Below are 26,332 nucleotides of genomic sequence, written 5' to 3'. Positions count from 1 at the left end.
ACCCAATCTAAGGTTGGGGGTTGCCATCTAAAAAAGGTGGCCTTCCTACCCAGCCTAGACCGATTAGCATTACCAGATAAGCAAAGAGCACGACATGCTCAATGAAAATGAGCAATAATGTTAGAAATAGTAATCGAAGTAGCAACCATAGTATTGTCATATTTAGCATCATTTCACGCTGTCCAAATGAACCAAAGAACCACAAGTGGGAACCATAAAAGCTTTTTATCAAACATAGCTGCATCTCTCCAAACATTTATAAAATCAGCGATCAAAGAGGAGTTCAACCTCTTTTGCATAAATAGCATTGGGATGCAAATTTCAAACCTTTAAGCTTCAAAATGTCATCCAAAGGTAACATGTTGAGAAAATATCTCCATAAAAAGAATGATATGGATGGAGAAATAAACATGTTCCAAAGAACATGCCCCCATCTCTAATCACTATACTGAAAAAGATTAGCATAAAGCATTTTAGTGAGAGAAAAAGAAACTCTGAACATACCATTTTTCTAAAAAGGTGGCCAACAATATTATGATTTTTTACTGTTGTGTACATATTAGTAGTTTCTTTCTCGACTCTACTGGCTGATTCATTATGATTGTTTATAGTTGTTTCATTTAGTTGCTAGTTATGTTGCACGTGAGGGTTACTAAATAATGTTGCTCTCTAGAAGAAAAGACTTGGAAAGTTGATTTATTTATTTATCTAATGAATATTTATACACAAATGCCTAGAAAATACATGATAACTCTACCATTTCTATGAAGCAAATACAACAATTTAAAAGTAAATAAAAAAATTTGTTGTTTGAGCTTGCTAGCAATTCACCCCTTGCATCCTTCCATTTTTTCCATCTTGGGATCAATCCATGCCACCATTCTTATTTAGTATACATATCTGCGACCCCTTGTAGCCATTTGATCTCGCTAGCTGGGAAGTAATACATGACCTCCCTCCTTATTTAGCATATGAATTCGTGACTCATTGTTTTCCTTGTTTACATATGATCCAAAGAAGATTACTTTTCTTATTTAGCAACCCTTAGCTATTGATTCATGGTAATTTGAGCACTCCCTCAAATTGAATGGTAGAAATTTACTACTAATAAATTGATTGAGATCTTTTTGAATCCATGGTTGCAAAGTCGTCTGATACATGTCGGAAAATTGGCGACCAATTGGAACATACTAAACACAAGCTAACTCATTATTTATTTACTTTTTTAATGAAATTTTATCCAACTCCACATAATTTGTTCGACTATGTTGTGCCAGATTGAAAGCAATAATGCTAACTAATTTTTTGTTATAATATATCCTCATAAGTCTTTTTTATTTGATCTTGAAATTTAATGATATAATTTAACTCACAAGAGTTTACTTATCTCTTGAGAGATTACTTTGAATTGAAATTTGACACTTAACCTCGAGATTAAGGGTTATTCTTGCTCCTCCATGTTACAAGATTTGCACCTTACATTGTACAATATTTTAAAATAGATCTTTTCATTGGAGATCCCGCAAAGTCAACTTGAATATAATCTTAAATTTATAGATATATTTTTTATAGAGAATCCCTGTTCTATATTCGATTTTAGATTCCATTTTTCAAATTTTTTGATGATTTTTTTTTTATAGTATATCATCAATATACATGATAAAAACTGATACTTTTCATTCAATGGAATATTTTATGAAGTATATGATCTCTTTTGTTTTGTTTGTATCTTATTCCATAAATAGCTTTAGTAAATCTGCCAAGCCACTCTCTTGAGGACTATTTACGACCATATATGACCTTTTTTAATTGAACACCTTATTTCCTACCATATAATTATTTTCTTCCACATCCTCATATAAAAAGGCATTTTCTGTGCATATTGTTGTATAAAACATCCAAAATTAGTAGCCAAAGACATTATGATGATAATATTATTCTTTTTGACAATAACACAAAGATTTCTTGACATTATGCTGCCTTACATTTTCTTGACACAAAGTTTTCTTTCATATTAGATGTGGACCCTTGTAACCGTTTAACTGTGGCTGCTAAAGATCAATCCATGGATGCCTGCTTCCCTCTTTAGCACATGAATTAGTGGTTCATCACTTTGTTTGCATATAACTTCACAGCTTATTACCTTATGTAGCAACCCTTAGCTGCTGATACTAGGTTATTTTGGTAGGTGCGGTCGCTTTTTTTTACATTATGCAAATGACAATGTTGAAGGTGTTTATAATTTTAAGCTATTCTCCATGACTTCAGTTTCAAAAGTCATTCAATTTCACAAAATTTTGTATATAGTCCAACACATTCTAACATCACAAAAATATATCAGTGTTTTGTAATGCATATTATCTTGTGTGCTATAACAGTCAATCTTGTATTAGGAAGCACAATTTCAACCAGAGTGTGGATTTATCTTGTTGAAGCTAATATGGGCCTGTTTCTAAGGCAACTTTGGATATTCTTCATTCTATGCATTAGATGCAAAGCCAGTTCTCTTTTCATGTTTACACTGAACTTTAAAATAGTTTAAGATATCCAGCTTGTGTGCATGTCTCACAAGCATAAATTCCGTACTTTTCAGTTAGCTTCTATAGGTTCTCTAAGAAGTATTTTGGCTTCACTTAAAATACATCAATTTCTTTTCTTTTCCAAATATAATAATTGTCAGTGTCAAACCAGAAAGATATAATTATGCTAGTTAGGTTATTTGTTTGTATTTCTCTAATTAAATAAAAGTCCATATGTACGAAAGATGTTCAGGTGTTTGAATCAAGTGTAAAGCTAGTGCACTTTTTTTTTAATCAATGCTTTTAATCGACTCTTCCCATTTCCTTTTGCAATTTCCATGGTCATCACAGATAAAGTGAATTTATATGCCCATGCATGAACAAATTCTATCATTACTGCTAAAATGTAATTAAAAATGTCAAAAATAGTTATAAAGTTCTTTTTTATAATCTTTTATAAAACCAAATCCATTATATCTCTAATGCAAATTCTATAGCTTCCTGATTGTGTGTATCACAGTGGTTGATGCTTTTTCTTTGCTCATGCTGCATTTTCTAGGTTATTTCAACATCTTGCTTCATTAATTTATCACAATCATGTGTTTTCAGATTTTCAATCAGCTTTAGTTTGTTCACATTGGAGAATTTTTAAAATCTCTGGTTTAAAGAGGGTGTGCTTAAAGTGGTGGTTAAGTTGCCTCTAATGTATTTTTGAAGTCCTAGATTGAAGTTTTGGTAATTGTATATCTAGGGGTCCTAGATTTAAGTCCTAGGAATAGTGTGTGCAAATAAAAGTATAAACCAGCATTAAAACCGCTTCCCAGACTCTGCATTACAGAGAGCTAATTGCACTTGATCCACCCTTATGATAGAAAAGCTAGTATAGGCTCTCCAGGGAAGAAGATTGTAGTGCATTATTGAAAATCATGATAGAAAAGCTAGTATAGGCTCTCCAGGGAAGATTGTAGCGCATTATTGAAAATATAGGTTTTAAGGTATGTATACTAGAGTTGTTCACTGTGTTTGAAACAGAAGGAGGATTGACCAAATATTTTCCTATTTCTGTAGGATTACATCAGGGATCGACTTTAAGCCCATATCTTTTTGGTTCAGTTACGGATGGTCTTATTGGACACTTACAGGAGGATGTACCTTGGTGTATGCTTTTTGCTGATGATATCTTTCTCATGGATAAGACAAGAGAAAAAGCTTAGGAAAAACTTGAATTATGTACGTCTACCTTAGAGTCTAAAGGCCTTCCTATACATGGGATGTAATTTTAGTAGCAGTAGCTCTAGTGATAGAAATGTAACTATGGGTGATCATATTATTAAAATGTGTGAACGCTTTAGATATCTCGGGTCTATTGTTGAAAGTGATGGTGATATTGATGGGGATGTTATTAGTAGAATTCAAGTTGGCATGATTCAAGTGGGTTCGTTGAAGTGGAGGAATTTATCGTGTATATTGTGTGATTGGAAAGTAATGTTTACACTGAAAGGAAAATTTTATAGGATGGTGGTGAGACCTGCAGTGCTCTATGGCATTGAATGTTGGCCTTGAAAGAGAAGCATAAAACTAAGTTAAGTGTTGCCGAGATGAGAAGTGATGGTGATATTGATGGGGATGTTATTAGTAGAATTCAAGTTGGTCAGTTGAAGCGGAGAAATGCTTCGGGCCCATTGTGTGATTGAAAAGTACCGCTTAGACTGAAAGGAAAATTTTATAGGATGGTGGTGAGACCTGCAATGCTCTATGGCGTTGAATGTTGGCCTTGAAAGAGAAGCATAAAACTAAGTTAAGTGTTGCCGAGATGAGAATAACTTAGGTGGATGGGTGGCTTTACACTTTGAGACAAAATGCAAAATGAATATATCTGTGATAGGGTTGGTGAAGCTCCAGTGACAGACCAAACTAGAGAGGGTCGTCATGATTTGGTCACATTAAATGACGATCGCCTGATGATCCGATTGGGATAGTAGATATTTTAGATTCGACATATGTTAAGAAAGGCAGGGGTAGATTTAAGAAAACTTGGAGCATATTTTATAGAAAATGACCTTATGAAAACTTGGGGCATATTTTATAGAAAATGATCTTATTTTATTAGAATTAAATGAAAAAAATGACACTAAATAGGACGCAATGATGAAAAATGATTCATGTAGCTGACCCCACTTAGTGGGATAAAGGTTCTGTTGTTCTTGTTGTTGTTTAATGAAAATCTTAGCTGCTTTCCTTGTCCAAGAAAAAAATTGTTGAAAGTATAATTAGAAAAGACATTTTTCTTACCCCTGTTAATTTTTTTGCATTGTATAACCTAAATCAAAACCAAAAAAAATAAAAAAAAAGCATTAAGAATAATGATAAGTTTTAAGAAGCCAACTTGGCATTTCAAAAGATGTTCAGCTATCGTTTTTTTCTGCTAATACTCAATGATTATCTGCCCCTTCAAAAGCCATAAATCCTGACATTTATTTTCTGATGTCCATCTTTGAAGTAGCATTTTTATGGCAGGATTCGAAACATCTCAAAGCCTAACCGAGGGTTTAGCCACTGCAGATTTAATATAGGTTCCCTGGTTATAAGGTTGGCGTTTTATCACTGAATTTAAGTATAATAAATCAGAAAATAAAGATCCAACTTTTATATTTTTACATATCTAACATTTAAACTTTAATATTTACATATATAATATTCAATTTGTAATTTCACATAAAAATGTCATTATTATTAAAAGCTTAACAGTGAAATATATCATTTCATGCATAAAAAAAAAATTAATATAAATATGTGAGATACGTAAATACATATGAATTATATGATGTATATATGTAAATCTTTCTTTATAAGTTGATGGGTACTTGGAAGGAAAGTGTTGTTCAACCGAAGGCTCGAAGAAATAATTTGTCCTGTTCTTGAATTTATTCTTGGATGCACCTGAGAACTCTAAAATCCAGCTCATATCCGTAATATTCGTTCTATCCTATTTCGTTTTCTATTTTCTAATGAGCTATAATGTCAATAGCTACTCAGTTATAAGATCATAGCATCATCTTTTCGCAATCTTAGTTCGTAGCGCCACAATTGTTTAGATGATAATTATCTGCAAACAACGTGACACCACAATTGATCAAATGATCGCCGAGACTCTCATCAAAACCAAGGGTAATCCATCATCCAAGAAAAGAAGCTGATTCATCCCAACCAAGCCAAGGTATAATCTCACCCCTCTTATTTCAATTAGTATGAAGTCATTTTGTAGGGTCATGATGCAAAATTCATTATTTCTCATTTTTTTCCCTATTTCCTTCTACCATGGTCGAACCAGTAAACTTCCTAATTCTTCATCTTCTTCCTACCCTAGTCGAAACATCACCCAATTTCTCATCCTCTCCCTTTCTATTCTTTCACCATATACCTGAAACCCTGCCTAATTCCCCATTCACTTTCTCTTCCTTCACCATCACTAAAACCCTACCTAGTTCCCCACTCACTTCTCCTTGCCTTCGCCAAATGCGAAACCATGCCTAATTCCCTCACTCGCTTCTCCTTGCCTTCACCACACCCAAACCCTATTTATTCCCTCACTCGCTTCTCTCTTCCCTCCACCACCCGAATACAACCCAAAATCCCACACATTATCTTCCTTACCAACCTCCCCTAAACATCACCGACATTCCTCACCTTCTCTCCCTTCCTAGCCTAACCGAAAGCTCACCTAAATTCCCCACCCTCCCTCCCTACGTATCATAGCGGAAACCTCACCTAAACCACACCCATTTCTCTCCCTTCCTAGCCTACCCTACACCTCACCCAAGTTCCTCACACTCTCCCACTCTAGCCTACCCGAAACCCCGCCTAAGCCCCTCTCAATTTCCCTTTCTCTAGCATACCCGAAAAACCCTACCTTACTTCTAAAAGCAAAAAAAAAAAGAAAATGAAGAGAATTTTAATGCGGCTTAGATTTATCTTTCATGCATTACAAGAATTATGTTGTTTGTGCTTATGTGTCACGTAAAATCTTCATGTGATAGACTTATATTTGTTATGAAAAACCTCATGTGATAGTCTTATGTATTTCATGCAGAAACTTCGCGTGGTATTCTTTTCTTATGCCTTCCATGTAAAACCTTTTTATGGTAATCTATCCAAAATCCCTATAAAACCTTCATGTGGTAGTCTCTCCCTCATGTCGTTATCATAAGGGAGAGACTACCTTCATGTGATAGTCTTATCTTTCCTTTATTGGATGATGGATTAATCGTCGCACTACAATTGGTCAAACGATGACCGTTTTCTAAAATCCCTATACTAAGAATGCAATGCACTCCTAATGCTGCCGACCAAAAAAACCCATAAGAAATAAGATCAACTAAAAGAAATAAGCATTAAAACATGTAAGTTCTTCAACTTAATGACAATAATTCACATAATTTTTCCAGAATATTCTACAGCTCTTGAAATAACGAGTGAAAAATATGCAGTTACATGATATGTTGCTATGGCTAACTGAAGAAAAATTAAGGAAAACGTTTAGTAACAGCACTTTTATTACCTGCCACAAAAAGTTTTCTTTTTTTCTTATTTATAATCACGTCGCATTTTGGAGAATTCTCAAATGTTAGATGACGGCTGCAGAAGATGAGCTGAGAAGAAATTAATTGCATGATCCAAGATAAATCTACGAACTACCGGATTTTGTATTATTAGAACTATTTGTCATAAAGGATTCACCACAACCACACTGTCCTTTCGAGTTTGGATTTATGAAGACAAATTCAGACCTGCATGCAAAAACTATCTGGTCAGATAACGAAAAGATGAATCCTTTACCCAACAAAGATGTAAACCTACTTCAACTTATCATCCAAAAAATCCATCTTGGTTCCAATGACATGCATCAGGGCTTTAGGATCAATCAATATTCTGACGCCCCTATCTTCAACGACCTCATCAAATTTGCCCTTTTCATCTGCAGGTGGAAACGGCAAAAATAATTCCTACTCACACTAGATTTTTTCAATGGATTCATTTGAGAGTATAAGAACAGAATACACGGAGTAGTTTCATTTGTGCCATGGAATAAAATGAACATTATTCGGCATCATTAGCATTTAAATGTTACTCGGAGATTACAGTTAGTTCTTCTGGCCCAAAATTCTCTTAGCCCTAGAAATGCTCTTCATTTTTGAATGACATTACAAGTTCAATAGTCGCGAAAGTTCGATTGAACCCTATGTGATAATTCCGTCATCTCATTTAGGTCTCTATCGTAAGAACACTAAAACCAAAATAAGTAATAGCATTCAAACTAAGAAAGCAAACTACATGGATCATTTAAGTTCTAACCATGCAGTTTCTTATTGCTTATAGTGTCGTCTAATGTCAAAACAACATACCAATAGACTAATCATCTTAAATAAGATTTCATTGGCATAAAAATGTTATGTAAGAAGATGACATTAAAAAAGGACTGAAGCATTTATACGAACATGAGAAACCGCCAACAAATCAATTCATCCTCATGGTGACAGAATTTTTAGGAGGAAATTTACTAATTTCAGACATACAAATATCATCATCAACGCATCAGTTTATTCCAACTAATTGGGGTCGGAGGAATACACTCTCACAACATAACACAAATATAACATGCCTAGCTTATGGAGCTTCCTCGCCAGCCAGCTGCACCAAATTGCAAACATATGAGATTCTTGTATATTTAGAAGCATATTTGTCACCTAGTTCATCATCAATACAGCAACTTTCCCCACAAGTAAGTGGTTGGTAGTCAAGTTCTTTATGTGTCTGTCTTAGGGGGCTCCAAGCATTAATTCAAAAACCAGTCTATTGCTTCAAAGAAGAGCAAAACTAGTTGTTTTCTTTATACTCCTAAAATATATATACATAACTACTATATATTGAGATGAAACTCTCTTCAGATCACCTTACAATTTTACAACTACCTTAACGATCACATGATTCTATTTTCAACTATATTACTACTCTAATCATAACTTTAATGACAATTATTCCTCAAATTCTGTTTCCTAGCTTTGTCAAATATCCATCTTAATATACTAATGTTGTTCGGCTTAGATGCCAACAACTTCATTATAAGCCTACGCTAGAATAAACAACATTTAACCAACAAAATTGTGATTTTCTACAATGTACTTTCAAGTTCCTATAATATTGTCATAGCACTCCTAAAATAAATTTTCAATTTAACCGCCAAATCTTAATTATTAAAATCAAGTCTATATCGGTTCTTATTTTTTATTTAATAGATTAAATATAATTGAACATACCAAATTTATGCACCATTTTATCTTCTAATAATATCTTATTATTATTGTTAAAATTATATCAATAAAATTGTATATCAAAGACAATCTACATTTTACTATTTCAAAGGGTATTTATTTTCTAAATAATTTTTTTTATTCTCCTAACTTTAAATTTAGTTCAACAAACATTTAAAGAATGTAACCACTCAATTTGCAAAAGAATATATCAAGACACCTAACTTCAAAAATTCTTTGTAAGCATTTTCATAATCAATAAAAATGCTACAAACTCAAAGTTCATCCTTAATATAATTCTATTGCAATTGAAAATTCTTTCATCCCTTCAAAACAAAAGATAATAGCCAACACTCAATACCTACATTTACTACATTTAACATACATTTTTCACCAATTTAAATGGCCAACATTCAATACCTACATTTCATAACCTACATTTACTATTGCTATGTCGTTTATACTTATTGTTTTATTTTATTCCATGATTATATTTTTCCTCTTTTGCTTTACTCAATTTTATTTTATTTCCTTGTTATGTATTTATGTTTTTATTGCTTTCTATTATTATTGTCTATTGTAATTGGATTTAAATACCACTTCTATCAATAAAATTGAGTTGGTCTATTACAAATTTTAACATGATATCAGAACCTAACCTTAGATCCATCAGTCACCGGCCTCCTCTGCCGGCATCCGTAGCCAGCACCTCATAGCAGCAGGCCTCTTTTGTTGGTTATAGCAGTCACAACATTCCATCCGTAGAACTGTAGCCACAAGGTTCCCGCAGAGTGTGCTTCTACGGAAGCTTTCGGGGTTTAAGAGTCGCAAGATCCCGTTGTTCCAATAGCGTAAGGTCCCGCAAGGTTCTGCTAATCCAAGTTACTCTGCATTTCTGATTGGTCTATTGTTCCCTCCATAGCCCCAATTTCTCTGTCGTTTTCTGCAGTCATTCGTTGTTCCTTCCTTGGCAGCGGAGTTTCCTTCGTCCTTCAAATTTCCTACAGTCCTCTGTCGTAACCCTACCAGATTTCAGCGATGACTCGGAATCTCAACATCTCGTTTGGATCACTCAGAATGATGGCAGATTCCTCCAACTCTGAACCAATTTCGAAAGTTCTTGATTCCACTGGAGAATCAACTCTAATTTCTGATCCCTTGCAGACCAAAGTATCAGAACCAACAAAGGTTTCTTAATCACAACCCATAAACTCAACTACAATAACTTTCTCCAATGGTCTCAAGTGGTGTCTTTGTTAATCAAAGGACGTGAGAAGTTTGGTTACCTCACAGGTGTGCTTCGTGAGCCTCCAAAGATGGATTCGACTTATAGAGCTTGGGAAGTGGAGAACTTCAAAGTCATGACATGGTTGATCAACTCTATGGAGACCTCAATTGGTCGTTTACACATGTTCCTCCCTACTACTAGTGCCCTTTGGACGGCTGTCCGTGATAGCTAATCTTATATGGGCAACTGCGACCAACTCTATGAGATATCTAAGAAGATCTCGGAGGCAAAACAGGGGGGTCAAGAACCGTGATAGGTAATATAATGACTTTGTTGGACTATGGATGGAATGCGACTTGTACTACGACTACACTTGGGATTCTCCGACCGACTTATCCCTTTCTAGAAGATCATAGAAAATGATCATATGATTAAACTCACAAAATTGTTGGTCTTAAAAAAAACTTTGACGAAATTCGAGACAGTATTCTTAGTCTGGATTATCTTCCTTCTGCTCGCGTTACTTTTACTGATATTCGTCGCGAAGAAAGCAAAAGATTAGTCATACTCGACACTTCTACTCCTTCAGTTAAATCGTCCGCCTAAACTCCAATAGTGCACAGCTCTCATCCATGCCACCTCGGACCGGTCACCCCACTTGTGATTACTGTCACAAACCCAACACTCAGGACAAATGTTAGAAACTTCACGGTAAGCCAGCAAACAAAACTTCGGTCAAATCCTCAGTTGCCAATGGACTCACGGCGACGATCGAACCAGGCGCAGTTCAACTGACTCCAACTCGGTACATTCCGGAATCATTCAAATCCCTCAAGAAACAGACGAACCAATTGATTAAACTTCTTGAAGCCAATCAAGTCTCTGTGGATCCGTCGATCTCTCACATCTGACAAGGTACTCTTCCTATGGCTCTCACAATTTATTCCTCCTCTAGTCCGTGGATTATTGATTCAGGTGCCACATATCACATGACTGGCTGCTCGCAAGCTTTCTAGACTTATAATCCGTGCTCTGGAAAAAATACTGTCAAAATTATCGAAGGATCATGTAGTCTCATTGTTGATAAATGATCGGTTGTACTAACGACCAATCTAACTTTGGAATCTGTTTTACGTGTTCCCCAATTACAAATTTCTCAACTTACGATCTATGATCTAGAAAAAATAACGTCAGATTGTCGATGGATCATGTAGTTTCATTGCTGGTAAAGAGTCGATTATACTAACAACTGATCTAACTTTAAAGACAGTTTTATATGTTCCTTGATTGCAATGTAACTTATTATCTGTAAGCAAGTTGACAAACAATATCGATTGCGTTGATATTTCTCTTTTGATGGTTGTGTTTTTGAGGATCTTCATTCGAAGAGAATGATTGAAACTGCTAAAAGGGCAGTCGGGCACTACTACTTCCAAAAGGAGAACACAAAGAGTGAAAAAAAATACTCAAAAGTTGTAGCTTATCTCGAGTCATTGAATGCTACATTACATTATTACATTATCGTTTAAGACGTCTTAGTTTTCAATATTTGAAGAAGTTGTCTCCTTTGATATTTTCTAATAAAAATCTCTCAAATTTCAATTATGAGACATGTCAGTTAGCCAAAAATCATCGGGTCCATTACCCACCTCACACTCACACACCTTCTGCTCCTTTTTCCCTCATTGAAAGTGACATATAGGATCATTCTTGCACTCTCAACTATACCAATAAACGATGGTTCTTAACCTTAATTGATGACCACACGTGAATGACTTGGGTCTACATTTTAAAAAACAATTGGAAGTCATTGTAACATTCCAAAACTTCTACATATTTGTCTTAACTCAATTCAAAACTCTCATTTAGGTCCTTCAGATCGACAATGTCGTGAGTATTTCAACTCTATTTTGAGTGAATTTTTTGTTAGTAAAGACATTCTCCACCATAATTCTTGCACGGACACTTCTCAACAAAATGGGGTAGTTATGAGGGAAAACTGTCACCTTCTTGACATTGCTCACTCTATTATGTTTCAATCTAATGTCTCGAAACTTTTTTGGAACGTTGTTATTCTAAGTGCCACCTATCTCATAAATAGAGTCCCCTCCAAAATTCACAAGTCATGAACTCCCTTAGTTGTCCTGATGTCATACTTCCCTACCAATCTGGTGTTCTCCATATTAGATCTCAAGGTTTTTGGGTGCACTGCTTTTGTTCGGAACACTGCCCCTATAAAGAATAAACTTGATTCTATATTCATAAAATATATCTTCCTTGAATATTCCGAAACTCAAAAGGGGGTATCAGTGTAAAGATTCGACCAAAAATAAAATCTATGTGAATGTTGATGTCTCATTCTTTGAAAGTATTCTCTATTTTTCTAGCTCGGCTTCTAGAGAGAAGCTTGAGTTCCCCAAAACTGTCCCTTTTCCTACACCTATGGATACTCCTCCTATCATTCCTACCACTGAGAAGTCATCTGCAGGTTTTCAAAACAACATACCAATAGACTAATCATCTTAAATACGATTTCATTGGCATAAAAATGTTATGCAAGAAGATGACATTAAAAAAAGGACTGAAGCATTTATACGAACAAGAGAAACCGCCCACAGATCAATTCAGTCATCTGCAGGTTTTATCCTCATGCTGACATAAATTTTAGGAGGAAATTTACTAATTTTAGACATACACATATCATCATCAACGCATCAGCTTATAACAGCTAATTGGGGTCGGAGGAATACACTCTCACAACATAACACAAATATAACATGCCTAGCTTATGGAGCTTCCTCGCCAGCCAGCTGCACCAAATTGCAAACATATGAGATGCATGTATATTTAGAAGCATATTTGTCACCTATTTCATCATCAATACAGCTACTTTCCCCACAAGTGAGTGGTTGGTAATCAAGTTTTTTATGTGCCTGTCTTAGGGGGCTCTAAGCATCAATTCAAAAACCAGTCTATTGCTTCAAAGAAGAGCAAAACTAGTTGTTTTCTTTATACTCTTAAAATATATATACATAACTACTATATATTGAGATGAAACTCTATTGAGATCACCTCACAATTTTACAACTGCCTTAATGATCACATGATTCTATTTTCAACTATATTATCTTCCAATAGATACTACTCTAATCATAACTTTAGTGATAATATTCCTCAAATTCTCTTTCCTAGCTTTGTCAAATATCCATCTTAATATACTAATGTTGTTCAGCTTAGATGCCAACAACTTCATTATAAGCCTACACGCTAGAATAAACAACGTTTAACCAACAAAATTGTGATTTTCTACAATGTACTTTCAAGTTCCTATAATATTGTCATAGCACTCCTAAAGTACATTTTCAATTTAACCGCCAAATCTTAATTATTAAAATCAAGTCCATATCGGGTTCTTATTTTTTATTTAATAGATTAAATATAATTGAACATAACAAATTTATCCACCATTTTATCCTCTAATAATATCTTATTATAATTGTTGAAATTATATCAAAAAATTGTATATCATAGACAATCTTTGTTTTACTATTTCAAAGGCTATTTATTTTCTAATAATTTTTTTTATTCTCCTAACTTTAAATTTAGTTCAACAAACATTTAAAGAATATAACCACTCAATTTGTAAAAGAATATATCAAGAAACCTAACTTTAAAAATTCTTTGTTAGCATTTTCATAATCAATAAAAATGCTACGAACTCAAAGTACATCCTTAATATAATTCTATTGCAATTGAAAATTCTTTGGTCCCTTCATAACAAAGGATAATAGCCAACACTCAATACCTACATTTACTACATTTAACATACATTTTTCACCAATTTAAATGGCCAACACTCAATACCTACATTTACTATCCCTAGGTCTTTTTTACTTATTATTTTATTTTATTCCATGATTATATTTTTCCTCTTTTGCTTTACTCAATTTTATTTTATTTCCTTGTTATGTATTTATGTTTTTATTGCTTTCCATTATTATGTCTGTTGTAATTGGATTTAAATACACATTCTATCAATAAAATTGAGTTGGTCTATTACAAATTTTAACATGATATCAGAGTCTAACCTTAAATCCATCAGTCACTGGCCTCCTCTGCCGGTCTCCGTAGCCAGCAACTCATAGTAGCAGACCTCTTTTGTTGGTTGCAGAAGTCGCAACGTTCCATCCGCAGAACTGTAGCCACAAGGTTCCAGCAGAGTGTGCATCTACGAAAGATTTGGCGGTTCAAGAGTCGCAAGATCCCGTTGTTCCAATAACGTAAGGTCCCACAAGGTTCTGCTAATCCAAGTTACTCCGCATTTCTGATTGCTCTATTGTTCCCTCCATAGCCGCAATTTCTCTGCCATTTTCTGCAGTCATCTGTTGTTCCTTCCTTGGCAGCGGGGATTCCTTCGTCCTTCGAATTTCCTACAGTCCTCTGTCGTAACCCTGCCAGATTTCAGCGATAACTCGGAATCACAACATCTCCTTTGGCTCACTCAGAATGATGGCGGATTCCTCCAACTTCGAACCACCTTCGAAAGTTCTTGATTCCACCAGAGAATCAACTCTAATTTCTGATCCCTTGCAGACCAGAGTATCGAAACCAACAAGGGTTTCTTAATCACAACCCATAAACTGAACGACAATAACTTTCTCCAATGGTCTCAAGCGGTGTCTTTGTTAATCAAAGGACGTGAGAAGTTTGGTTACCTCACAGGTGTGCTTCGTGAGCCTCCAAAGATTGATTCGACTTATAGAGCTTGGGAAGTGGAGAACTCCAAGGTAATGACATGGTTGATCAACTCTATGGAGACCTCAATTGGTCGTTTATACATGTTCCTCCCTACTGCTAGTGCCCTTTGAACGGTTGTCAGTGATATCTAATCTTATGTGGGCAACTGCAACAAACTCTATGAGATATCTAAGAAGATCTGGGAGGCAAAACAGGGGGGTCAAGAACCGTGACCGGTAATATAATGGCTTTGTTGCAATGGAATGCCACTTGTACTACGACTAAACTTGGGATTTTACGGCCGTCTTATCCCTTTCTAGAAGATCATAGAAAAGGATCATATGTTTCAATTCATTGTTGGTCTTAAAAAAAACTTAGACGAAATCCGAGACCGTATTCTTGGTCTGGATTATCTTTCTTCTGCTTGCGCTACTTTTACTGAGATTCATCGAGAAGAAAACAAAAGACTAGTCATGCTCGACACTTCTACTCCTTTAGTTGAATTGTCTGCCAAAACTCCAATAGTGCACAACCCTCATCCATACCACCTCGGACCGGTCACCCCACTTGTGATTACTGTCATAAACCCAACACGCAGGACAAATGTTAGAAAGTTCACGGTAAGCCAACATACAAAACTTCGGTCAAATCCTCTGCTGCCAATGGACTCACGGCGACGGCCGAACCAGGCACGGCTCAACTCCTACTCGGTACATTCCGAACTCACGGCGACGGCCGAACCAGGCACGGCTCAACTAACTCCTACTCGGTACATTCCGAAATCGTTTGAATCCCTAAAGAAACAAATGAACCAATTGATTAAACTTCTTGGAGCCAATCAAGTCTCTGTGGATCCGCCAACCTCTCACACCTGACAAGGTACTCTTCCTATGGCTCACAATTTTGTTCCTCCTCTAGTCCGTGGATTATTGATTCAGGTGCCACATATCACATGACTTACTGCTCGCAAGCTTTCTCAACTTATAATTTGTGCTCTGGAAAAGATATCGTCAAAATTGTTGAAGGATCATGTAGTCTCATTATTTATAAAGGGTCGGTTGTACTAATGACCGATCTAACTTTGAAATCTATTTTACATGTTCCCCAATTACAAATTTCTCAACTTACGATCCGTGATCTAGAAAAAATAACGTCAGATTGTCGATGGATCATGTAGTCTCATTGTCGGTAAAGAGTCAGTTGTTAGTAACTGATCTAACTTTGAAGACTGTATTATATGTTTCATGATTGCAATGTAACTTATTATCTGTCAGCAAGTTGACAAACAATATCGATTGCGTTGTTATTTCTCTTCTGATGGTTGTGTTTTTTAGGACCGTCATTCGAAGAGAATGATTGAAACTGCTAAAAGTGTGGTTGGACTCTACTACTTCCAAAAGGAGAACACGAAGAGTGAAGAAAAAACACTTAAAAGTTGTAGCTTATCTCGAGTCATTGAATGCTTCATTATATTATGACATTGTCGTTTAGGAAGTCTTAGTTTTCAATATTTGAATAAGTTGTCTCCTTTGATATTTTCTAATAAAAATCTCTCAAATTTCAATTATGAAACATGTCAGTTAGTCAAACATCATCGGGTCCATTACCCACGTCACACTCACACACCTTCCGTTCCTTTCTCCCTCATTCACAGTGACATATAGGGTCATTCTCGCACTCCCAGTTATACCAATAAACGGTGGTTCTGAACCTTAATTGATGACCACACTTAAATGACTTGGGGCTACATTTTAAAAAACAATTGGAAGTCATTGTAACATTCCAAAACTTCTATATATTTGTCTTAACACAATTCAAAACTCCCATTCAGGTCCTTCAAACCGACAATGTCCGTGAGTATTTCAACTCTATTTTGAGTGAATTTTTGGTTAGTAATGACATGCTCCACCATAGTCCTTGTGCAGACACTTATCAACAAAATGAGGTAGTTAAGAGGAAAATTGTCACTTCCTCGACGTTGCTCGCTCTATTATGTTTCAATATAATGTCCCAAAATGTTTTTGGAACGTTGTCATTCTAAGTGTCACCTATCTCATAAATAGAGTCCCCTCCAAAATTCATAAGTATTGAACCCCCTTAGTCGTCCTGATGTCATACTTCCCTATCAATCTGGTCTTCTCCATGTTAGATCTCAAGATTTTTAGGTGCACTGTTTTTGTTCAGAACATTGCCCCTATAAAGAATAAACTTGATTCCATATTCATAAAATATATCTTCTTTGAATATTTTGCAACTCAAAAGAAGTATTAGTGTAAAGACTCGACAAAAAATAAAATCTATGTGAATGCTGATGTCTCATTATTTGAAAGTGTTCTCTATTTTTCTAGTTCGGCTTCTAGTGAGGAGCTTGAGTTCCACGAAACTGTCCCTTTTCATACTCCTATGGATACTCCTATCATTTCTACCACTGAGGAGTCATCTGTCCCGTTGAATGCACCATCTCATCCTCCCATTGTCCGTGTCTACACTCAACACACCCGTCCCAATACTCCGACTTTGGATTATGCTACCTCTTTACAAGACCCTGAATCCACTCCAGACCATATCCTCAGCACGACCCCTTATCCAAATGAAGGGATGAGTTCTCTGAGTAAGGTACGCAATCAGATATGTCCCTCAATTATATGGTAAAATATGTCTCTTTCCACGGTTTATCGTCGACCTACAAAAAATTTGCTACTGCCCTAATGGACCATCAGATCCCTATTATTAATGAGGTTGCTCTTGTTAATCCAGCCTAGAAAACGATAGTAAGAGAGTAGATGAATGCCCTTTAGCAAAACCATAAGTGCGACGTTGTGGATCTGCCTCGGATTAAGAAAGCTATAAGGTATCGCTGGATTTTCAGCAACAAGTTCAACTCAGATGGGTCATTTGAACGCAATAAAGTAAGATTGATCACCAAAGAATACTCTCAGACCAATGAAATTGATTATGAGAAGACATTTTCTTCAGTGGCTAACTTAAACACAATTCAAGTCCTGATATAACTTGTGGTGAATCTGAATTGGTCTTTATTCCAACTTGAGGTCAAGAATGCATTCTTGAATGAAGAGCTGATAGAAGAGGTGCACATGTGTTACGATCCAGAGCAAAAATTGTCACGATTCTCCACCAAGATTAGGGCAAATAGATTTCTTATTTCAAAAATTCAAACAAATCAATGAAAATACAAAGATAAGAACCTAAGATTCGAGAGGTAGACGATCTTTCCCAGTTCTTATAATTCGAGAGGAAGGAAATCTCTCCCAAACCCAAGATTTAAGACTCACAATCCAATCTTATGCAAAACCTAACCCTAGACATAACAAGTTATACTCAAGAATAATAACAATAAAAAACTAAAAAAGCCCTTAAGCGTACAAAACACAATTTTTTTCCTTAGACCAGGTGCCCTCGTAACAACACTCCCCCCAAAAGACATCTTGTCCTCAAGGCAGGAATAAAATAAGAGTATCCCTCCTCCCTCACTACTGTCTCTATTTCTTCATTCTCTATTTTCTCGTACTGCACTATGAAAACTTGTAATCTTCGATCCTTGCAACGGTGTCCTGGAGTAAACTTCTCATAACGCTGAAAATATAACCCTTTGAATCACTTCTCCCGGATCTCTGTCGCTATAAGACATTTGAATGTTGCTCCCGATCAAGGTCTATTACTCGTGTCTCGTGCAGCCTCCCTCTAGACTTCCACTATTTGAACTTTTGGCATTGGCATGGTTGTAATCGTTCTGTACGATGCTCCATCTATGTTGTTCCTGTCATCTTTCTTTATTTGGTTTTCATCTTCCATCATATGGGCTAGCTCCATCATCTCCCTCAATTCCCGCAGTCTTAATAATCGGAGTGTTGCTCGTATTTCGAGCTTTAAGCCCTTCATGAAATTCCCCTCCAGTCCTGTTTCAGAAATCCCCCACAGTAGTCTCGATAATAATTCAAATCTCTCTTTGTATTTCATAACCTTCGCCTCCTGATTCAAGGCACAAAATTGCTGGTATAGGACTCCTTCCCAAATGACTTAAAAATGTTCGAATAAACAATTCTTAAATTCATCCCACAAACGAATCAGGTATCCAGCCTCCCACCACTGAAAAAAGGCTAAAGCTTTCCCCTCCAAACACAATCTTGTTGCCATGAGCTTCTCCTCTTTATCTAACTCATTCACCGCGAGTATAGCTCCGCCCGATACACCCACCCATATGTATCTTCCCCTTCGAAGATCGGCATCATCAACTTTCTAACTCTAGCATCTTCACCCAAATTTCCTCTTTCTTCATTGTTTCCCCCATGTACCGAGAGTGAAACTCGTTCCTTCGACCGTAGCCATATCCCCTCCCTGTTTCTCCGTCAGCATCAGCGTCAATGCCTGTCTTCTCACCAACGACATCGCCTTCTTTGCGGCCACGTACAACATCGAAGACGCCATCACCCAAGCTCGACAAGAGAAAGAGAGAGGAAGATGATATGTGGCAGGATCACGAGCTCTTACTGCGTCAGTGTCCAACTAAACCCACTAAAATACACTTTTTATTTTTACTTTTTTTAGTGGAACCCACCCTTTAATTTGGATGATTTTAATTGGACACTGGACTCAAAATTTGTGTCTTGCGTCCAGTGTCTTGACGCAATAAAAAGCCCAGGTTTACGGGCCTTTTCCTCGTGAAAATTTTCATATGTTCACCAGCTGCATACGGTGAACGAAATACATTTTTAAAATTTTCTTTCAAAAAAAATTAAAAGTGAGGCCCACTAACATATACTTTTGGGTAGGGAGAGTTTTAATTAGTTCACCATACGCAGCTCTGCGTCCGATGAACGTATGGAAAAATTTTCATTTTTCTCAAGTCTGCTCAGGTTCTTGGTCGACAAGACAAGAATAAACTGAGCGTCCCCACCTTAATAATAAGACTTCGCTGCATAGAAGCAGTGTGTATATGTTGCCTGTATGTTTATTTTTTTACAGTTTTAAATACAGCTGTGTTGTTGTTCATCCAATCATTAGTTAATTTATGCTTGGCTTACTGCAAAAAGTTATATGTTGCCTGTATGTTTATTTTTTTACAGTTTTAATTGTTCATCCAATTATTAGGTAATTTATGCTTGGCTTACTGCAAAAAGTTCGAAAATTTATTCCAGCTTTGGTTCAAAGGAGGATTTGGGAATGTTAATTTAGATTTTGTATGATCTGAGACTGAATTCCTATATTTCTTAGGGATAACCTTAAGATTATCTATGTATGGTTCTTTTTATTACATTCCAACAGCTAAATCCTCGTAGAACTTGCCAAACAGCTTTATTGGATTTACATGATTTATGGGATTTATTATATCCTAACAACTTAAATCCCAACCTATGCCAGACAGCCCTCAAGGCATAATCTCAAACAAAATTAAAAACAATCAATTAGCTTGACAGAATTAGCAGGAAGCAGATATGGGCGAAGCGAAGGAGAGGACAAACCCGCATAGTTAAGAGTGTAAGACAACCCGTTGCATCCGCGAGCCTTGACGCCGAGACGGAGGAAGGGCCGTTGCCGGAGATCAAGCAGATGGCGGATTCGCGCGGCAGCAGCATCTGTCAGCGTCAGCGCCTGTCTTCTCGCCAACGGCATCGCCTTCTCTGCAGTCGCCTTCAGCATCGAAGACGCCATCTCCCTCGACGAGATCCCGAGGTAGCCCTAATGGCAACTGCTTCACGCGAGTACGGAGAGGAAAGATGTGAGTTTCGGGTCTCGGTAAGTAAGCCACTATCTCCTTCGGTTGCCTTCCGTCGATCTCGTCGATCCAAGAGACGGGAAGCTGCGATCCTCCCGTTGCCTTCGATCTAGTTGCCTTCCGTCGATCTCGTCGATCCAAGAGACGGCGATCCTCCCGTTGCCTTCACGTTGCCTTCGATCTAGTCGAAGCTGCGATCCTCCCGTTGCCTTCCGTCGATCTCGTCGGTCCAATATATCGGAAGCCGCGCCACTGCCTTTTTGTCCACCTAGAATGTGTATTCCGCACGCAGATGCGGTTGCCTAAACAACCTTTTTCATCCCAATAATCTTTCAATAACTTAATATCAATATTTATTAAAAGGTTATTTGAGATATTAACCCCAATAGTATTAAATTCAATAAATTCTCAATAACCTGTCAATATATTCTGTGTTACTCACTCATCTATTTTTCCTGTCATTCGAGGGTTTTGTGAGGTTATTAAGGGTATTAACTTCAATAACAACGACATAACCCTCTAATACCCTCTAAATAACCTTCATATGCACGCAATTTTGCTTGTGTATGACGTATGTAAATATTTTTCTCAGATATAAGCCTCAATCTCATCGGTTCAAGAGAAGGGAAACGGGATTCGACTTACCTAGGGCAGTTAGATCTGTATGTGGCAATCCTTGGTCTTCTATCTTCTGTTGATAACGTCAAGATTGATGGTGATCTTGCAAACATATTTTTTATTGTAGTAATTCAAATAACTCAATGAAATTCAATGAAAATATAAATATACTCACCTACAATTGGAGGGGTAAATCTGTTCTAATTCATACGATTTGAGAAATCAGAGATTTCTCCAAATTCCTATAAATTAAAATGTTGGAAATCTCACCCAAACATTAAACCTAAGACTTAGAATCCATTCTCATGCATAACCTAATGCTAGACATAATAAGTATATTTTTACCCAATAATAATAATAAGAAAAGAACAAATTGCCCTTAGACATATAAAAGATAAAATTGTTCTTAGGCTATGCGCCCTCTTAACAATTTCTCCCTTCGGGTTTTGATTTTACTGCCTCCAGATGACAGGTGTGTAGGCTACAAAAGTCTCTCTATGGGCTAAAGCAATCCCCAAGAGTCTTGTTCGGCAAATTTACAAAGGTAGTTGTGAGTCATAGTCTTACTCAGACTCAATCGAATCACACTCTCTTCTTCCGACATTCCTCCAATGGCCGAGTAGATATCCTTATTGCCTGTGTTAACAATATTGTTCTTACATGTAACAATCTCCCAGCATTAGAGTACTTAAAAAGACATTCTTATTTCGTCCTTTGAGATGAAGAACTTGGGATCTCTGTTATTTCTTAGCCATAAAAGTGGCCCGGTCATCTCATGGAATTTGTCTGTCTCAATACAAATATGTGATTGATCTTTTGACATTGAAAAAAACATTTTTTGCAAACTGTTGGTGTTCTATGGATTTTAATAAAAAATTATCTAACATTTCAAATGTTGTGTCTGTCAACAAGATTCATTACCAGCGCCTTGTGGAGAAACTCATTTATCTCACTTATACTCGCCCCGACATATTTCACGCAGTTGAAATAGTGAGTTAATTCATGCATGACCCCTACGGGCACCACCTCCAAGCTATCCACAGTATTCTCCACAACTTAAAAGGTACACCGGGCTAAGGTTCATTTTTCTCCCGTCACACCTCTCGGTCTATTGTGGTGTATACAAATGTTGATTCGGCCAGATCAGTTCATGTACGACGTTCCACCTCGGGGTATTGCTCATTTCTATAGGACAATCTTGTCACATGGAAAAGCAATAAAAAGTCTATGGTTGCCCGAATTAGTGGTGAAACTGAATTTCAATCTATGTCCTTAGAAATCAGTGAAGCTCTCTGCTTACGCATCATGCTCTGTAAACTCTGTACGCCAGCCTTCGTCCCGTTGCAGTTATTCTGTGAACTCCGTACGCCAACCTCCGTCTCTCCATCTACACATCATGCCTTCATTCTGTTTTTATAAGTAAACAAATTCCTGATTATCTTTTATTGTTGAGCTTGAAGTATCTTCTCTGATCTTTTGTTTGGTTTTTTTTTCTTTTTGTTTCTTCTTGTGTTTTTTCCTTTTTTCTTGTTTTTATGTTGTGAGTGCGAGTTATAATTTTTTCTTTTCTCGGAGAAGAAACCTTTTTCTTTTTCTTGTGTGAGTTGTATAGAGATTTAGATTTGGGTTCCTTTTCCTATTTTTTGTATTTCTTTTTGTTGCAATAAAATGAAACCCGCATAATGCACTTTTACTTAAAAAAAAAAACCTCTCACTTTTAAATGTCGGCATATATGCCAAGATAATCATAACTTTTAGCAGTTTTCTTTATAGCATTTCTAATTAATAGTTTATGTTACATTGTCCAATTTTTTCTAAAAATTATCATACAAGATTTGTAAAAAGATTGTTATTTTATTATAAATAAAATAAATTTATTTCCTAGATTTCATTTCTGCAGGAAATTTAGTGCTCTCCTTCTTTGTTAAAGTATGTGTTTTCAAATTTTGCTTACTCTTTTATTTTGGGGGCAAAATTTATTTCCTAGATTTCATTTCTGCAGGAAATTTGGTGCTCTCCTTCTTTGTTAAAGTATGTGTTTTAAAATTTTGCTTACTCTTTTATTTTGGGGGCATTTCCATACATACTATCAAATTCCTAAATATTTACATATCTATCATATAAAATTTGCTGGTAGGTATGCCTTTCCAAAGTTTTAAGAGAGAGAAAAAACTAATCTAGAACATGTAAATCTCAAGATAAACCAAAAGGAAATTTGAACAAAAAATTAAATCACAATCTTACATCACTTTGAATCACTTCTCAAGATTTGGCTTTAAATGCACTCACAAAATGTTTCAAAACAAGAGAATGAGGTTTAGAAGAATTGAGATAGAAGAAAAAATTTGAGGTTTTTGAAGTATTATGCATTAGCTTTTTGACATATCAAATCATAGAAATGATTTTAGGAAAAAAAAATTGGGAAGATATTTATTGTACTAAAACAAAAGGAAAAAGAAAAAAGGCAGCTTAAGAAACACTCTAATGGCTTAAAATTGGTCATTATGAAGTTAAAAAGTTTGTGTTGGATCCTTCCTAGGTCAATAACATAACTTTTGAAATGTTGTTTGCATGTAGGTGTTTTTGGTTGCCTGCAAATGCATGGTATGCAAACAATGAGTGCATAGGTATGCGCAGGTGTGTAAATGGACAACAAACAATAGCTGGCATATGTAGTAGCCAGTAGGTGCATGTACTTGTGTGTTTTGGCAGATAAGTTGCACGTTGAAGCAGGGTGCACAGATGGCTAAGAGCATACATGGAGACATTTGCTTCAGCTTTAGAGGAGGAATTCAACGACAAAGGCAATTGGCAGATAGAGAAGGTGATTGCACATGAAGGGGATATGACAAGCCAACAGTAGATCAGAAGCTATTATTATGCTGAAATAAAGTTTGGAAAATGTTATTTTAAAAATATAAAATTAAAAATAAAGGCAATAACTTACATAACATTCACATTTTATATATTTACAAAACTAACACACAACTACCTACATTTGCATTGATAGCACATATTCCAATGAGCACAACAAAACACCAACCAACGCATACCGCTTTCATTAAGAGGTTGTTGGATTCTTTGAATTTGTGGTGTAAAATAAACAAAATGTAGGAGCTTTCAAATTTTCAATGTTTTGTTGAGTGAAATGAGATGAAATGCAGTGAAAAAAAATTGATGAATTTGAAATTTATCTTGAAATTCAAAACTGGTGTATTCCGAAATCATAATATTTGGGTGATCCTCAACTGCACTGTAAACTATAGATTGTCTAATACCAGAGTTAACCCAAAATAGAAAAAGTAAATATTATTACTAAAACTCAAATGTAAACTTATACACAACCAATAGGAATAGGAAATAACAACAAGATTCTAGAAATAGAAATTAGCAATTGACGCGACATGAACACTCAATGTGGGTAGTTTCTGGGGCGGTGGTGGTGGTTGATGAGGGTTTTAAAGATGGTGCGGGGGTGGAAAATACAATTGGCAAACATAAAATAACAAGGAAGCAATTTCCCTAGGGTCGGACAAGAAGTACACAGTTGAGGGATGATGAGTGAGGGTTGGTCAGAGTAAGAGTAGAAGGGGGAAGGGGGAAATGGCAGTGGTTGCAATGGGGTTGCCGCTGGAAGCATGTCGGTGGTGTGATAGCTAGAGGGAAAGCCTGTAAGGAAGGCTAGAAAGAGACAACAGTCAATTGGGAGGGTCGTGTGGGCTGTTAGGGAGGACGTCAACAAGGTTGGCGGCTATAGAAGCTGATTGGTAATTGAAGGGAGGAACGAGGGAGCAGTTTGGGGGAGGATAGACACCAACATGAGACAAGTTACAGTCGAAACACCTACTCACCTTCGGACATAGGCCCTCGAGGGCAAAAATCATAAAAGTGATAACAGACATCCAGTAACAACCTAAAAAAATAATCAAGAATAACCTAGATATACTAGTGAGGAAATAAAAGTCATATAAGGCGGCATAAATTGTAGTTGGGCTTCAATAGCCACAGATGATGGTTGGTGATCGCTGGTGGTTGGTGGCTACCAACTCTCATTGTGAGTTCAGATTTAATTTTGACCTCACTTTCCTCCCATTTTGTGAAGAATAGGGGCATACTTATTTTTTTATAGGAGCATCTTAATAAATTTTGGCATAGTCTCAAAACACTCCATCGAACAATCCATGTTAATTCTTATAATCATATGTTATTAAAGTATCTTAATGATATTATAATTAAATGTTCATCGTCTCGTTGGATTCCTCTCGTTAAACCGCTCAATCTGATTATAAGCACTAAATTCATATATCGTTTGACTTTCCAATTAATGTTCCAAAATTTCAAGTTATATTCCAAGTGTTCAATCTGAAGTCATTGGGACTCAAATTAAATCACTTTTGGTGTAATCAGATTTGAATTATAGAGATGTCAAGTTTGATTATAAATCTGTTAAATTTGGTGTTCATGAATTTGAAAGTTATCTTACACAAAATGCATCAAGATTCGTGCATGATCATGTGGTGAGTATTTTGAGGGCATATCAATTGCCCCTTATTTTCATAAGTCAACATTTGTGATGAATTAAGTCCTTAAAATATTTACAGCTCAAAATTTCAATTTTATAAATATTATCAAACTCGATCATTTCCTGTACGTCAATGCGGACCTCCCATTAGGTCGTGACAAATTTGTTAAATTTATAAAATTTAACAAATTTTATAAATTTGTTAAATTTCTCAACTTTTATGTCGAGTTATGACAATCGTTATTAAACTGATTGTGTTCTTTAGAGAGTCTGGAGTGAAACTGACACCACTGTTCTTTGCAAGATGGACATTTATATATGATAATCAAGTATGTATATTTTTCATAAGTAAATAGTTGGACCCTAAAATGAGAGACCCTTTAAAGAACTAGTTTAATAGATTTTTTTGATGAAAAATAAGAAAATTTTCAAGAAAAAAGATTAAGATTAAAAGGGTTGCTTGCACACTTCATGTCATAGAAGAAACATATTATCTATTCATCACATTTGAAATATCAAAGATCTTCAATATGAGATATATCATCTCGATAAATGTGAATGAAAAAATCTTGTTCAATGTTGGTTTTTCTATTTAAGGAGATCTCATGTCATAATGTTAAAAATTTTGATAAGAATAAAATGAGATTTTAGTTCCAAAAGCCTTAC

The 26,332-nt window shown here is 35.9% G+C and overlaps 1 protein-coding gene across 1 annotated transcript; it reads right to left on the bottom strand.

Moving 5' to 3' along the window:
* Nucleotides 1-6,946: 6,946 nt before the first annotated feature.
* On the bottom strand, nucleotides 6,947-20,626 carry LOC110020907 (iron-sulfur assembly protein IscA-like 1, mitochondrial). Its single transcript, XM_020719186.1, has 3 exons — nucleotides 20,273-20,626; nucleotides 7,377-7,494; nucleotides 6,947-7,306 (listed from the first exon to the last, which is right to left on the bottom strand). Exons 1-3 carry the CDS (start codon nucleotides 20,460-20,462, stop codon nucleotides 7,204-7,206), a joined length of 411 nt encoding a protein of 136 aa, XP_020574845.1. The 5' UTR covers nucleotides 20,463-20,626; the 3' UTR covers nucleotides 6,947-7,203.
* Between the last annotated feature and the right edge of the window lie 5,706 nt (nucleotides 20,627-26,332).

Source organism: Phalaenopsis equestris, unplaced genomic scaffold (assembly GCF_001263595.1).
Source record: "Phalaenopsis equestris unplaced genomic scaffold, ASM126359v1 Scaffold000109, whole genome shotgun sequence".
Lineage (NCBI taxonomy): Eukaryota > Viridiplantae > Streptophyta > Magnoliopsida > Asparagales > Orchidaceae > Phalaenopsis > Phalaenopsis equestris.
Note: the sequence above shows the minus strand (reverse complement) of the source record. Positions and strands in the feature narration are given on the sequence as shown.

Coding starts and splice junctions, on each gene's coding strand:
- LOC110020907 (XM_020719186.1), bottom strand. CDS start 20,462: ATGGCGTCTTCGATGCTGAAGGCGACTGCAGAGAAGGCGATGCCGTTG. Junction 7,495..20,272: donor TTACACTCTTAACTATGCGG/GTTTGTCCTCTC, acceptor TTCCACCTGCAG/ATGAAAAGGGCAAATTTGAT. Junction 7,307..7,376: donor TTTTTGGATGATAAGTTGAA/GTAGGTTTACAT, acceptor TTTTGCATGCAG/GTCTGAATTTGTCTTCATAA.